The 16,441-nt window shown below is 44.5% G+C and overlaps 2 protein-coding genes and 1 long non-coding RNA gene across 3 annotated transcripts in view; 1 reads left to right on the top strand and 2 right to left on the bottom strand.

The window, feature by feature from the left end:
- LOC120960171 (uncharacterized) overlaps positions 1 to 16,441 on the top strand; it is a 284,474-nt gene that overhangs the window by 190,693 nt on the left and 77,340 nt on the right. The gene's annotated exons all lie outside the window — the stretch shown is intronic.
- LOC120960178 (fasciclin-3) lies at positions 253 to 9,420 on the bottom strand. The gene is made up of 4 exons (XM_040384193.2): positions 8,378 to 9,420; positions 3,241 to 3,912; positions 1,646 to 1,827; positions 253 to 1,555 (listed from the first exon to the last, which is right to left on the bottom strand). The coding sequence occupies exons 1-4, from the start codon at positions 8,430 to 8,432 to the stop codon at positions 1,304 to 1,306; spliced, it is 1,161 nt and encodes a 386-aa protein (XP_040240127.2). The 5' UTR covers positions 8,433 to 9,420; the 3' UTR covers positions 253 to 1,303.
- On the bottom strand, positions 253 to 15,842 carry LOC125907418 (uncharacterized). Its single transcript, XR_007452626.1, has 2 exons — positions 14,667 to 15,842; positions 253 to 806 (listed from the first exon to the last, which is right to left on the bottom strand). It is a non-coding gene; the product is annotated as an uncharacterized LOC125907418 (long non-coding RNA).

Here is a 16,441-nt window from a genome sequence, read left to right as displayed (position 1 = left end):
TGAACCTTTAAAAAACTAAAATGAGACAAAAAACCTATGCTCTTTCTGAATTTATGATCAACTCGTAAATCAGCATCGGTAGAATCCTCATTTGCATTTATTATATTTGCTTTGACACGTCTGAATTGAAAAACTGTTGCTGGTCCTACATTTATTCTCTCTGCGCCTGTTAGGTATGCAACTTGCAGTACACGTGTCACTGAAATTCAAAACAACATTATTTGTTTTCTCATTTAAACCATCAAAAACAGATTATTAATGTTATCTTATCGCTTTTTTATTGAAATACGATGCATCTTACTGTTCAATGTCCAACACATCACATGTTAAATTCACCAACGCATGTGGTTTTTATTTTTAAATACTGCTTTTCAGGCGGATGCAGCATTCATCTTGCACCTGTTGCTGTTACTGCTGCCACTAAATCGACATTCGATATTGGGTTCCATTTATCCTTGAATTTTGTTTGCATTTATCCTCTTCTGGTTAGCTTCATTGCAGCATTGGCGGGGGAGCAGGTTAGTCTCATTTTTAGAGAGAGAGAGAGAGTAGTGAAATAAATAATATTTAACACATTCTAGACGCATTGCTCACAGCAAGCCGTACTTGAAATGCATTGCTCTGTCGGTACTGTTTCAATGTGCTTTCACGTCCATTAGACCATCACGACAAATTAGGAATGCTTTTTTCCTTCCTTTTGCTACGGACACTTTTAACACACAATTCACACACTTGTTGAAGTTTATCATACTGTTCATTGATTGTTTTTTGGCTTGCCGCTTTTCTCAGCCCACTTGTGCCTTATTCTAGTGTTTTTTTTTGTTTGTTTGTTTAAGAAGCATACAGAAAATTGGTAAATAATTTTGGTTTAGAGGAAGAGTTGCGATTTTGTGGTGAAGCCATTCAGGCTTCACGAATACTTTGCAGCAGGAACTATCGGAACGCGGAGGGTTTTGTTTTATATGTGTGCATATTTTACAACAATATCGACAAGTACGTTCCCGAGCGAACAGATCTGTTATCGGGTCCAAGCTGTGTCCGTTGAGAATATTTCCGAACAAAGAGTATCTTTGCTTTGCAACCGTACACCAACCATGCACCCAGTTAATATCCTACTGCTCCACCACCACCATCCTCTAGGTCACCAAGCCCGCTTACAGAGAGATGCAGTGTACATTGGTGGAAATATTCTCAAGCACGCACGCACAGCCCGTCCCAAACCTGACCTCGTAACGAACGCAACTGGGCCCTACTGGGTTCACTACTCTACTAGGGAAAAGGGGAAGAGGCTATTGGATTGGATTCACAACAGACGTGTAGCTATCACAGAGCAGAAGAAGGTCCAGACGCTTATCAGCCAGAAGGTGGATCCGTTGCTGTCATCGGTGTAGTAGTCATCGTTCCGGCCCGGTTCCACCTCGTTCGCGTCCACCCGCACCGCCTTGATGACGTACGTCTGCGTGCCGAGCGCGTTGGTCGCTTCGAGCGTAAACAGCGACGGGCGCTCCATCGAGCAGTCGTTGTTTTTCAGCAGCACCCTGTACTCGCCCTTGGCCTGCAAAACAGCAGGGATGCAGCAAAATTAATGCAGGTAATGCAGATTTCAGGGCATCGTCCAATCCGACTGCCCGGTCGTGTGTCTTACCGAAATCGGGCGGGGAATGTACGCCTGGTAGATGTCGGCCGATTCGCCCTCCTTGATGTGCCGGCCGTTCACCGTCCACCGGGTAAAGGGTTTGGGGTTGGCGTGGATCGTAATGTTGATCGTAGCGCTTCCGCTTGCCGGCAGCTCGTCGATGTGGATGTGCGGTATCTCTTCCGGTGGAACTGTGGAACGTGGAAAGGGGGTTAAAATGAAACATAATTCAACGGAACAACACTACGTTCGATTTGGAGTGGTGGAGTCAAACAGATACTGTCGTTGGTAAGCACTGTGCTGCAGCCGCTATGGGTTTCTCCGGAACGGCAGCATGTTCTTGGGTTGCCCGCTTGCGGCAAGATCAAACGACATGTTGTGTTGCTTGTGTTGCAATAATCAGGCCACACAAAACGGCTCGTTGTTCATTAGGGAGCGCATGTAAACTTTGACAAGGGTCTTCGATCGGGTTCTGCCGGTTTGCGATGCAAGCACGTCCGATATCTCATTACTGTGCTAAACTGTCGCCGTTTGGGTGCGGGCGAATGAATATTTCATACGGCACTGGCAGCCTAGTCAATGCTTTGCATTGAAACGCAATGTTGTAGCAATGTTCTGTAAATAATTTCCAATCAGCAATTACTGTGCGCAACACAATGGAGGGAGTTTCAAATATTTTGCAATTATTATTGCAACACAATGCACTGAGCGGAATGATTCACGAGCCACGTGGCGTCGGTTTTAGTAGAATCATTTCTTAGTTCCAGCATATTTTATGGAACAATATGATGAGGCCATAAGATAACACTTTTTTTGTACTGAAAGATAACAAAAAAGGCTATGCAACAGTCGTCCAATAATAATTTGGTCCCAAATTTACATATCTTTCCATCTCGGTAAGAAAGAGAAAGCTCTGGACTTGTTTAAGTAAAAACCACTACTCTCGAAGCTCTCGTTGATTGTGGCTCCACAAACGGACATTGTTAAGCAGTTTCGTTGGAATTTCGCTCCATGATGTTTATGGTACCCGGCCTTTCGATGGGGGCATCGTAAAATCCTGTCCTCCTTTTGCTCCTTTTGCATCCCAGTTATTGAGGGTCCAGTTGCCAACTTTATTGCCCCGAAATTCGTTGAAGTGCTCGAGAGGAGATTCTGGAGGACTTGACCGAACAACAACAAAGCAAGGATCATAAACGAAATGAAGAAGGAAAATGTTTTGTCCAAACTCCAGCAGCAGCGGATGACTTCGGGAAGAATCTTGCTCAACCTCATATCCTTCGATCGTGCTGATAAAAGAGCTTTTCAAAAACTTCAAATGAACCAAGATAAACATTGAAACAGGTCACAGGGTACGGATTTTGCTCCGCTTTAGATCACAAGAACCAAATGCCGGGCATACCTGAAAATGTTGATTAATAAATTTGATGGTCATCCAATCAGTTTGAAGTAGTCGAACGATGACCAATTTCAATGCCCCAAAGAAAACCCGGTGTTTCCCAACATGCCATCGCTGAAGCCGGCTCCAATCCGCCTACCCCAATCAAAGACTCCGAATGACTCACTGAACCCCCACCGACCGAATCTCCCACCCCACGCTCACTTACACTTTATGTTCAGCAGGAACGAGTTACGCAGTTCGGGTTTGAACGCGGGATGATTCGTAACACACTCGAGCGTCTGGCCGTTCTCGGCCGGCGTCACGTACAGATGCACCTCCTGCTGGATCGTCTCCAAGCTGGTGCCATCCTGCTGCTCCTCGGCAGTAATTTGGGCCGGTTTCAGCGCGCTCTCATCGATCGGTTTGCCGTCCAGCAGCCAGGTCAGGTTGGCGACGGGCAGCCCGTTACGGGAGATGCAGCGCGCCTTCAGCAGCTGGTTCGCCCGCAAGCCCCCATCGATGAGGGCAGTCGCTTTGGCGATCTTCAGCTCGGTTGGGCGGGGCGGTACACGCTTCCGCAGCTCGATCGCCGACTCAAACTGCTGGCCATCGATCGTGACGATGCAGACGAACTTGCCGATCCGTTCGTTCGTGAACGTGGCCAGCCGGACGCCACATTCGCCGCGCGAAAAGTCCCCAATGCGCTTGACGCCGCCCGGTAGGACGTTTGCGGTGACGTCTAACGTATCGGTGAACGGTCCGGGTAGCCGAACGTTGCACTGGTCGATCGGTTTGTCGGCCCGGCACAGCAGGTCCAGGTTGCGTTCGTACAGCGTGTGGTACGAGGGTGACGATGGGATGGTTTCGATTTGCTGTGACCGCACTGGCGCTAGCAGACCTGTGGAAAGGGAACGAAGGAGAAAGATATAAGCCTAACGAAGATAAAAGCGTCAAGAAACTGAGGGTAATTGAGTCAATATTGATTTTTCACGTCCCTCATGAGGACAGACGCGTCAAGGGTTCGCTGAGTGGGTCTGGTTTAATGCCCACCCGAGTGCCCTATTGTTGTAATAATTAATTCGGGGCCACGTCGAAGGTCGCCAGACGCTAGACGGGAGGCCCTTGGAGGTGTTCCCATTTCCTTCAAGTGGCTGTGGCCGGGCGTTACACCACTCTACGGCCGCGGGATGATCTCAACGGGCTGGTATGGGCGCGTTAACTCGCTTGCCACCCGTCGGTTATCTGGATCGAATGTCGCTCCGCACCCAAGTCTTCCAAATCTGGAATTCAGCCAGCGAGCTCAGCTCAGCAAAGGTTAGAGGGGAAGATCGATGCACACATCGATGGCTGGCACAAAACGTAGGCCTTTAGGAAATGCAAATAGCGGATTGGTTTGGATTATGACTAAGTGTACAGGTCGCGCGTGACAGGAATGTGTAAATTGCTCGTACCAACTGGTAACCTTCTACCTATTTATGGTTGAATTGTTTGAATGATTCTTGTTTCCGACTTGTAAATGTTAATAATAATAATAATAAGAGCTTTCTTTTAATCACATTAAATCAATAATAAATGACATTAATTAATCTAAGATATCATGAAGTTCATCAAGTTTACTCAATCTATGTTTGTGATTAATTATTAAGGTTTTATGATTTCAAACAGGGTTTGACAGCGCATTTGATACTTCCTTCTTGGATCATTGAAGTGAGAAAACTGACATTTCGATCTTGCGATTATAAAACATTCATCAACCGGGTATTAACTCCCACATCAGACCTTCGGGGCTTCTTCTGACGTGATGTCATAATCTGTCATAACAATTACATGGATTGAATGCATAATTTAGCCACATAAAGCATTGAAGTACGTAACAACGGAGTTTGTACTTTCTATGTCTAATTAACAATTGCAAATTGAATTTTGGTAATTTTGTAATTGCTTTTGACGTTAGGTTTTGTATGAAGTATTTACAAGGCCATAAAATTTTAATCTTTCTTTAACATAACCAGTTGCTATAATTAAATATTTTCCTTATCCTTCTTACACATCCTCTGAAACCCGCTGCAATGTAATTTTAAATACTTGAAATGAAGAAATGGTACATTTTTCCCCTTTTTGTTATTTTTTGACTTTATACTGCTCAAAGATGGGCAAAACATTCCCAGAAGAAGATACTTTGACAGCTAATCACACCCTCAACATCAAGCCACAAAACGGTTTTGCTCCAGCAGCATCACTTCAAATCTGACCATAAAAAGCAAAGATTTGTTTTCCAGAAACCATTGAAACCAGACTCACACCGCTCAGGAGGGAGCCAAAATGTGCAAGCAAATTGAACTTGCTTACAAGCGGGATTTGTTTATTTATTCCTGCCCGAGGTTTCGGTGGAAAACTCTCCACCTTCACGATGGTAAACACATTCCACAGTGTGTCTGGCCTGTTTTCGGGCGTGGTAAAAATTTGGCAGTTTTATTGATTTCACCATCCAGTGCAGGGTCCCGTTAACAAGCGCGTAGGTAGCATAGTAGAACAGAGACATTAACACGCTCGTTCTACGATCATATTCACACTTAAACTTTTGGAATGGTAAGCGGCAGCAGTATAGATCGATGGGTAGGATAAAAACATTTACATGCTACTGGGGTGGTTCTGAAGAGTCGTAAATTCCACCACAAATATATGTATCAATCATTTTAGGGTCTTTTGTCTGTCTATGGGTAAAGTTAGCATACACATAAAATGAAAAAGACTCAATCAACTTTGCACTCAAGTGTACGTCACATTTTTACGATAAACCATTTGAATTTATCTCCATCAATCTGGGACGCCTGCGTACATCATGCCAGATGTTTCTACTCGGTGTGCTTAATTCGTTGTGAAGGATAGACGAGAACCTCTCTTCTCGTTCGCATTCGCATATCCACATGTTTCTAATGAACGCATGGTGCAAAATTAAATGATTTATTGCCCACCCGGGCATTGTTAAACTACGGCAAACATCTTACCAAAGACATTCAGAGCACGGCTTACCGATTGAAAGTGAATGTGTTAAAGTCCTGCAACCGCCAGTGGCGGTGCTGGTGTGGTGTGCCACATTCACACTCGAAAAAAGTGGTCGCCGGCTGGGATGCTAAATTTGGCAAATCGATTCTCGACTGCCACCGAAATTGACGTATGCACCCGCAGGTCGTGACTTAACCGACGGCGCGCTAGAAGAATGGTTTGAATGTATTTGTCTTCTTCGGACCAATCTTCCACAACAACCCGGGTGTGCCGTGCATGGATTGTGAAATTGAACGCAAATAGCTAAGACGCGTATTTATGTATGCCGATCGCGCTTAGCCCGTGCTGATAAGCGGCGCAAGATAGCACGCGCGGTTTTTGGAGGAAGGTATGGTGATGAATCATAAAACTGAACTGCGCCTTTAGCACCCAGCGCCAGCCTGCGGGCTTGCAGTTGAAGGCGACTTCCTTGTTATATGCAAGAAGCGTTTGCTTGTACAGCTGGACCAGTAACTGCGGGACCTATTGCGGAATGTGTTGGTTCGTTTGGTGAACAGCGCAAAAAGAAAGACGACGTGCTTCCCTTCGGTGAGGTACTAAGTGGGCGTTTGCCAACATGACAAATGTTTGTCGCGCGCGCGCGCACGCTGCTTTATTCTGTAACCTTCTATTGGCAGGAGCGTATCAGCAGCGAACGCATCTTCATTACTTTAATATGATAATTGCATGGTGGTGGAATGATATGCTGGCGGAATCAATGGAAAAGGCCAAATGGAAATACCCAATGTAACAAAATGGTCCAAACGGTAATCTAAAAGGGGGGAATTAGTTTTGATTGTTTTTATTAATGGTATAAAAATACATGTTCATCTTTTTTGTTGTATTCTCGTTTCTTCTCTTGTATTGTGCGATAAATTCCAGTAAACTGTGGGGATGAGGCGGCCATGGTTAGTTGCTTTGTCCTTATTACCAGCAAACACAAAATGCTAACAAACTGGAACGATAGACTTGAACCCAGGATCCTTGGCGTGTAAAAACGTGGACTGTACCGTAGGACCATCAGTAAGCTCCGGACAACACCGTGTAAATAGCTAGTTTTAATCAGCCACTAGTTGGTTCAGGCGCTGCCAAAGATATAACGATTACTTGAGAGAGTTTACTACCTTAATATAGCCAACACAGTTTGCAACATTAAAATATGAATGTCATTATATATGAATACAGTTCCTCGAAACAGAAAACATTCAGAATTAATGCAGCACATATTCAATTAGAAATTATTTATGAAGTACTGACTACAAAAAAGGAAATCAATTAGTAATTTTCTTAACTAAATACCCAACAAAAATGCTGTTATGCTTCGATCTATGCGGTCATTCCGGACCATACAGGCTTCTGAGACTTACAAGTATCAGTCAGCATTGCTACTTAGTAGGCGGGCGGTGCAGTTCGATATCGATTATGTATGATACTTTACAAGCCGTCAAATAGAGCATAAAAAGATATCGATCTAGCATCATCAACGAAATGAATTTGCCGTCATTTGTTTTACTTCTTCATGGCATTCAAAAGAGTGTTGATACATTCTGAGTGAAACTATGGAATAAATACCAAGTAAAACAAGAGTACCCCTAATGTAAGTAAACATTCTCGATTGCAGTTTCATGCGAAATGATTCACTTCGTTACAGCAGTACACCTGAGGGTCAAATACGATAAGAACAGTTGCACAGTGTTGCTGTACGTCCTTGTGCATGTAAGAGTGTTTGGTTTCTTATCTTGTTCAAGCTACTCCCCCTCAATGAAGAGGCGCAGATGAAAAATGACGACATCCCCGGAATGCACGTTAATCAGTGGCGTTCGTGGAACTGTCACCCGTTGGGTGTAAAATTAGAACTCCACACTCGGCAGATAGAAAGCAAAATCTCGGCAGCCTGCGGATCCGCAAAGTGAATGAACGCGAAAGTGTGGTGTGGTATGCTTAGTTTAAAATACCACCGCACGAACATTATGTATAGGCATCTCGGTATTCGGGTGAAAAACAAGACAACTCGGTTTCGTCTCTGTCTGCTAGGAAGCTGTTTTTTGGTTTGGGCAGGTTCTGAAGGTCGTACACATATGCATGGTTCGAGTTTGCAGTTTTTGTTTTTCTTTCTTGTCAGTCGCTCCGCAGAAAACATCTCAAGTTGCACAGCATAAAAGAGGAACGGAACAATAGCAACAAATGGCATTCCGGAGGGGAGGATGGCCGGTTGAACTGGTTTCTTCTGCTCGTTACTTGTTTTTGGTCGGCGAGCATAATAACGGTGGCGGGAAGACGCGTTAACGCGTGCGTCTTCTGAGGTTTGTTGCACTTACTGTAACACGAGCAGAGGGCCACCAGTAGGCTAAGGCGATGGTAATTGTTTCGCATGTTGGCTGTTTTGGGGCGGTGGGTTTTCGGGTGGAACGGAAGGCACGACTGGAACTGGGTGGGATACTGGGCAACGGAAATACACACACGCGCACGCACAGAACGGGACACTTAACGCGCGTTTCGAGGACGCAAACAGTGGCGAATATTGTTTCGCGTCGTCTCGTGTTTTCTAATGCTGGCTTGTTATTTGTTTATCAAATTTTCACGCTTTTACGCCACGGCACGAGGTACAGAGAGAGGCAAACACACGTGTGCACACACAGTCACACAGTCACATACACCCACCACACTCGAGATAGATTGCAAGACGGGAGACGAAGTTTATCAGCGGCAATGTGACCGGTCCCGGTCCACTTTTGCTTGCCACCGAGCCGATGCTGTCGAGTGAACTGAACGGCGAAATCGATCCGCCGCGCGCTAAAACATCACGGTGAATGCCGATGAACGTGAGCCGGGACGAGTGAGACTCGCCGTGCTTATAATCGTTCACTACCGAGTTGCTCACTACACGCGCTTCAAGGGCTAACCGGTTCGCTCTCACTCTCACTCTCTCTCTATCTCTCTCTGGTTGAGTGCAGCTGACGCCGCATACGGTTGAGCGGTGGAGAGGGATGCCCTTTTTTCTGCCACACAATACACGCGGCGTACGCTGGTGTTGGGTGACCAGTTTTGAGGCGTTAGAAAGTAAACACACACACCACTCACTTCGCGAGCCGTCGCGAACAGACTGACGGACTGTGGACTGTGGACGGACAGGTTTGCGGTTGCACTGATAAGAAGCACTGTTGCAATTGTGCGATTGTGTGGCGTACGTGTGCGGCTGCAGCGACCGTGGTCTCGAGGGTGACTAATTTGATACTACACTACGCGCTCTTGGACCACCACCACCACCACCAACGCACGGGGCACGATGGTTTCGGTGCGTTGGCTGGAAAGCAAGCAGAACTCTGGCACCGAACGCACTATGTGCTCGCTGCATGACGATGGATGGTAAAAAATGTTAGCGCAATGAAAATATTAGATAAAATGAGGTAAGATAAGCTCTGCTTTGTATACAGCGACTATTTATGATGCCATTTCGTATGTGAGTTTTAGTATGTAAAACTATACGTTGTAGAATATGTAGCAAGTGTTAGTGAAGCGTTTATTTATGATTCGTGTTGATATGTATTTTTGATTAATTAAGACTATTTTCCAAATCATTTGATGCTTTTCATGCCATGTAATACAAGCTTGTATAATGATTCTTAAAGACATTACTTTGTATTACTAATACTAATTGTATTAGAAATACTCACCGACCTATGACATTATAGGTAATTTTATTTTATTATTATGACCTTATTTTGGTTTCATGCTCAAGATTTTATAACAATTTGCTCACCCTTATCATATACAACACTTACAAATCTACCAATGCGTTTAACCATTGCATCAGTAATTTAAACCGAACGGAATTAGATCATCCCAGTTAGACTTAAAGGAAAAGTTGAAAAAAAAATGTAAAAGCAGATCATTGTATCTTCAGTTTTTGATCCTAATATGAAGAACAAAGCAAACGCCTGATCGTTTCTTCTCAACAAAAAAAGAAGAGCAAACTCTTTATACCCTCATTTTAACCCACACGCCGCATTGGTCCACTGTGTAAATAGCAAGTGGGGAGAGAGAGAAAAAAAACCAGCAAGCTAACGATCGATCCCGCATCACAAACAGTTTTAAAGTCGAATTTCGCCTGACTTCCGTCCATCTGACATCAGCTGTGTGCTGGGTGACGTAGACGTAGGTTTATTTATGTATTTAAACCAACTGCTCCTGTACTGTGAGCATCTCGCCGCACCATCTCACTCAGGCGTACCACAGCTGCCCATTGTTTCGGGGGGACGCCCGCAACTCTAACGCACGGTTACGCACTCTTGCTCGTCGACACCAGCACGACAAAACGGGACACGCTGAATTCGGAGCGGCAAAAAAGTTAGAGCGCGTTAGAGTGTGTTTCGGGGTGCCGCAATGTAGGGACGGTCAATATTTGGTGTGTGAGGTTGCACAGAGGAAGGGAGACTTTTTTTGTAATGACTCTCTGAGAGAGGTGTTTGGTCGGCGGCAGGCAGCAGCGGTTTGCCGGCTTTCTTATGTGTGAGTGGGTATTCAAATGAGTCTGGTAGGGGTTTTTTTTTGCTATTTTGCTATGCTTTAATTGATGTTTAATATTAATGATGAGTTTATCAAGCCGTAGTTTCCATCTTTAGAAACGTGCATAACTCTAGGTAATACCACATCAAGTCAATGTTTATGACAAAATGAATAGATACATGGAGTTAGTAATGCATTCTTACAATCGTTATTTACTTCACAGTATTAAAATTATAAATAAATACTTTTCATACAAAACCCATGGTATTATGGCATTCTTTCTATTATGGTGGTTCTAAACCTATGGTATTATTTATGTTTAAGTCACATGACCTTGACTATACCCATAGTGCTATTCAAAAGTGCGACAATTTTGAACTAAGGCTGCCTTCCAGGGCAATAGTTAAGCGTGGAAGGAAGTATTAGGACGGGGAGAATAATAATCCCTGACACATTTGAGCTTATCCGGATAGAGTTCAACCATGGTCAAGGTACTTCTATATCTTTGTAATTTAAAACCCGTCTAAAACGCCCATGCTGGGCATTGTGTTAAGCACTTTTTAACTTCCTGTACCATGCAATCTTGGTGCATGTACTAAAGCTTATTCCCGCCGTTCAATCTGATTTATGAACAATAACGTCCGCCTGACAGGCTTCCATCAGAAGGGATGGAAATACGGTCATCACGACGTTGGAGAAGCTTTATTGATTTTCCACATACACACACACAACAAATGAATCGTCAAATGTCAAACGTGCTGTCCGCGCTTGCAAAAAGCAATCAAGACTTGGCCGTTTTTTTGTGTTACCTTTCCATGGTCGATTAGCTCATTTTGCCACACAGACAAACACTCCGATGTGCATCGTCGTTACGCCAGCGGACAATGCAAAAGGTTTCGGCACCATTGGGCTTTCGAAATCGTAAACTCATCAACGTTAGTGCTCAATGCTCCGCTGTGAGCAGTGGTAGTTGCTTGTCTTACACGTTACTCGAGTTGTTCTTTTTTTTGTACGTGCAATCGAGGCTTTTTTAATGCTCTTCAGGTGGTTGAGCAGATGCTGCACGCTTTCATTCGGGCACACGTATTGTTGTATTCACCTCCCGAAGGCGTGAGAACGCTCCATATGATGGGTACGCGATTGAGAGCTTTGTGTTAAAATTAGAGTGTAGAAGCTGTAGTGGGAAGAATGACATTGGTTTTGAAAGGAGAAAATTAGTGCCAGACTGCTAATTCACCGTTCATGCATTATTCCTAGCGGCGTGTATAATACGCTTCTTCCACCAAAGCATGAAATGGCTTTGGCGAACAAGCAAATTTGGCAAAGCTTTTCAAGAGCAAACAACGCCCCACGCGTAAAACTAAAGTAGTGTAACATGTGAGAATACTATGTGAGCAATAGCAAAAGGTGTAAAACGATCCCATCCTATAACACAGACACTGACACCACAAGCTCACGAATACAGCCCTCCCATTTGTTCCCATTTTGCTAAGGTATGCCTAATTGCTGGTTCCGTTGACAATTACTACCGGTAGCGTGGCGGCAACCATACCCACCCAAAGGCCACCATTATGTGCCAGAACTTATGTTCCACTTCGACCGAAAAGCCACACGGTGGGGGCGTCGAGTTCGAGATGCAAATGAGGCTGCCGAAAATACGCCATCACCGTTGCTTTCGAAAGCTTCTGGGAAGTTTTCGGCTCAAGAAAACGGTTTCCCACGTGCACACTCTCTTTTCTACTTTAGAAGCGGAATGGAACAAACGACATTTTTGTGTTACTTTTATCGATTTTGCGGGTAAGTTGCGGCATTCCTGTCACACAGGGGAAGATTTCCCTCCACTCCACTTTGGATGGAATTGAGGACGGAAACGAAACCGCAAGAAGTTCCGTGCCGTGCCGTGACCCCCCGGGGAGTAGGGAAAAGGGCCTCCGTTGACCTTGATTTGCGCGAGCCGACGTACTCGCAGCTTAACGATATGTCAATGTCAGACATTTCCCGCCAGCCGGGATAGTCGCCCTGGCTTCTCCCGTGGGCGGAATCTCCCAGGATTCTCCCAGCTGGTGGTGGTGGAGCTGTTGGAGTTGATTTAGTTTCGGTGAGTAATGGAAGTCATTACCAGTACGGGGAGATGTGGAATCGGAACTGTAATGATGTTTTTCTTGGCACAGATGTAGCAAATGCGTGTCACAAGTTTCGGAGCTTTTTCCACATCGTCTTCAAGGTCACTGGTGCGGGTGAGTGAAATTCTATCGGAGTTCAATTAGGAAGCGGCATGCTAAGCGGTAGCTAAGGTTTTTCTGTTCTTGAATTACTGTAATCAGGCTGAAGATTCAACCCGAGCCCTCGAGCGAGAGGGGCTGGGGTCGTGAACGGTTAAAAAGGGCTCGAACGGGTGTTAATTGATGCAAATTAGCAGGCGGAATGAGTTGTGTCGCAAGATAAGGAAGCTCATTAATTACCCACCGAGTGCTCTCCGGGTCACATGCTCGCTGGTTGCGATGCAGCCAACGCTCTACGGCGTCGCGATAAGTGTGCATGTAAACAAACCGACATAATTATGAATGTGCGGTTAAGGCCTCTGTGGCGTGTAATTGAATAGGCATTTGATTTGAAAGTTGTTTGGTGACATGGCATAAAATTACGAAACATTTCTGAAAAATTTCGTTTTGTGAGGTGAAAGTACGACACACACTTTGGAGATTGTAAATAACGGCTTCTTAGAGATGTGTCGTAGAGGCAATTTGGTATGTTTGGGTTAAGTATTAGCGAGGCATACAACGCAGAAAGGCGTAAGAGCGTTACAACATCTGCATGCATATTGCAAGCAGTAGGAAGGTATTTCAAAAACGTTTTGAGATATCTTTTGTATGAAACTTGAATAACAGAAAACTCAGATAATGGACAGAACTTCTGGCTTTCGAAGTGTTGCATCTATCCTTTTTGCGGATAATTTGATTTCCATATTAAATGCTAAGTATTCTAATGTGAGTAAGTATTATAATGTGGATTAAATGTTAAGTATTCTAATGGTCTATTTTGAGGACGTAAAAACTATTTAGGTCTTCCAATATACAAAACTTTGTAATTAAATTTGTTGTTTTTAACGATCTATTCTTTCAATTTGTCGGAATGTTATGGACCTATCATAAGTTATCACCATAAATTCAAAGTACCGTTGTATTTTTTACAATTGCCTAGAATAAAAAACTATTAAAGATATTTCAAGTCAATTAAAATGTATAATTTGCAACAGGAACAGGAGCCAAACTCTCAATTTGTTCACCATCACAACCAAGCTTGAGGAAGTTTTTGATTGAAACCATTAATTCTTGATTATATGTCTTAGATGCTCCTCTACGTTAGGGTTTTTTATTGACCTTAATATGAGTACGAATGGAATTAGTCTTTCCATTAAGGTTAACAAAACACATGCATTGATCATTGGTTTTTCTATTCGTTAGTGTTTTAATTTATCATAAACATCTTCTGTGGCATATCTAAAACTACTCATGGACCTCAACCTCTTGCGTTTTTACAGATCCGGTTTGCTTGATTGATTAGTTAAACTTGACCATCTTCACTCGTGCCCCCGATAAATCTTCCAAAATCTTCACACTTCTCCTAGGATGTCAGGCATATGCATTGAGTTGAAGGTCTTCACGCCACTACAGCCAGTCCACACAATATTAGCGCACACAAACACATGCGACCAGAAATGACGAGAGCCTCATCATTCCATCAACGTTCCAAGTTCACGGTCTGATCTCACTCGAAGGTTGCGCACCTGCCGTCCGATCGGTCCGGCAATCACCGATCAATAATTCAAGCTAATTTCCACCGCTCACCAAAGTAAAACCGTACGACAATTACGTTCCACTCGAAGCTCGTGAAGTACCCAATTACACCACACATTGTCACACACTGGCACACTGGAAGGGGTGTTTGTCAAAGTAGTTTGATTTTTCTGGTGCGTACGCGTGTTTTTTCCCATACAAATTATCAGTGCAACGACACTATTTCCCGCTCGAAGCGGTGAACCACACGCGTCACACGCATCGCTCCAGAATTCAGGTTTTGTGCCCGTTACTTGCTTCCAACCGGTATAAACTTCCGATCCCGTCGCAGTGCAAAACGGTGCTGTTGCTGTTTTGTTGTGACGCGTGTGTTTGCCTCTCCACGAGTAGAGCGTTTCCGCGTGCCGATTGCTGTGCCCGATCGTGCAGAACCGCCGTGGCGACGAACCCGCCAGCCGAAATGCTACTGAGGTGATCTGCGAAAGCGCGAAATGGTGATGGTACTTCTTGAGCGGCAAGATTCGTGTGTTCCATCAGCACCATGTTTCTGCGTGTGTTTGTGTTGAGAAGAGAGAGAGAGAGAGAGAGAGAGAGAGAGAGAGAGAGAGAGAGAGAGAGAGAGAGAAGGAGATTTAAAGGTATGATGCGCTCCCTGTCAGCGGTGGATGAAGAGAGAGAAGGCGCAGCGCACAACATAATAAGATGCCCGGCAGAAAAGAGGTTTATCAGAGCATCGAAAACACGCACAACAAAAAACCAGTATGCAAATGAAAACAGGCCTAATAACTGATGTTATAGCTTGTTTTTTAAAGGCACCTTCAAAATTTCCGCCTCCCAGAATTTGGCCTTACTGACGTAGTTTTGGAACGGTTTTACAACGATTGAATGTACAGGAGAAAGTGATCGTTTCCGATCGGCAGCCGTATGACCCGAATAACGCGTCCTCTTATCCACCTGGTTGATGACAAGATATCTTGGCCGTGGCGTTGTTGTTGACACGAAAAGCGAACTTCATGACGGAAGAGAACCGGCGCGAATGGGACCATTTTTACGGCCAATTACCTTTTGGCGCACAGCCGCAAAGGCAAATGTGGGTTTGTGCGGTTTATGGTGTGGACGGTGGGACACACGGAACGGAACGGATCGTTTTCTTTATGGCCTAAATCGATTGACACGAGGTGCGGTTATTGCTGGAGTCGCATTCTGGAACGTGGAGTCTCTGATGTCGTTGATTGGCGGGGAATGAGTTTTAGAAGGGGTCTTGATTGGTTTACTTGTGGATGCAGGAGGATTTCGCGATTCTGTTGGTAATAATATATTATTATAGTTGTAGGATTTATTATATCCTTTTACATTTATCGAAACCCTTTTAAAATTGGTTTTAAAAATCTCAAAATCTGAAAATTTGTTTCCGCGTCCAACAAAGTTGAAATTTTCATGCAAAGTCGGCTTCATCCATAGATACCCTTCATCACAAGATAATTATTTAAATGAGTGCTTTTAATGATGACTCCGTACCGTAATTAGACCATTGTTAAAAGTTTTGATACAATAAAATCATTACATGAGCGCCCTCTCAACCCTGAGGTTGCGCTTAATTGATTGATACCTTCAACCAGCCAACGAACGTGCATTGTTCGCTTTGCCGAACCCATCGCCCAGGCCCATCCCACGAATACGTTGGGCTGGCCCCGGCACCGACATTCACCGCACGCTGTAATGAAGTTCCTTGCCGACAATGCAATTTCGCCTGAATGGCTGATTGCAAGTGCTAGCGCCAACTGGTATGGTGACTTTTAACTCAAACCTCAAGCCCAAAATGATGAGATCATCATCTCCGTCGGCAGCATCCTACCACGAGGTGAAGAATTGCAACTGCATTCCTAGGCACCGGCATCAGCCTGGCGCAGAACGCTAGGAAACGGTTGTACAAAGTCAAAAGCCCGAAATCATTCACCTAAAGCCCTTGGATCTTGTTTCACAGTCGTGCCTGAGCGAACAATCGTGTCCCATCCCATGCTTGGCGTGATGCTGGGGCGTCCGGGGTAGTCGTAATTAAAAGCAACTTCTGTCAGCAAC

This window comes from Anopheles coluzzii, chromosome 3 (assembly GCF_943734685.1).
Source record: "Anopheles coluzzii chromosome 3, AcolN3, whole genome shotgun sequence".
In the NCBI taxonomy this organism is placed as follows: Eukaryota; Metazoa; Arthropoda; class Insecta; order Diptera; family Culicidae; genus Anopheles; species Anopheles coluzzii.
The sequence above is the reverse complement of the archived record's forward strand: the minus strand, read 5'-3'. Positions and strand labels throughout refer to the sequence as shown.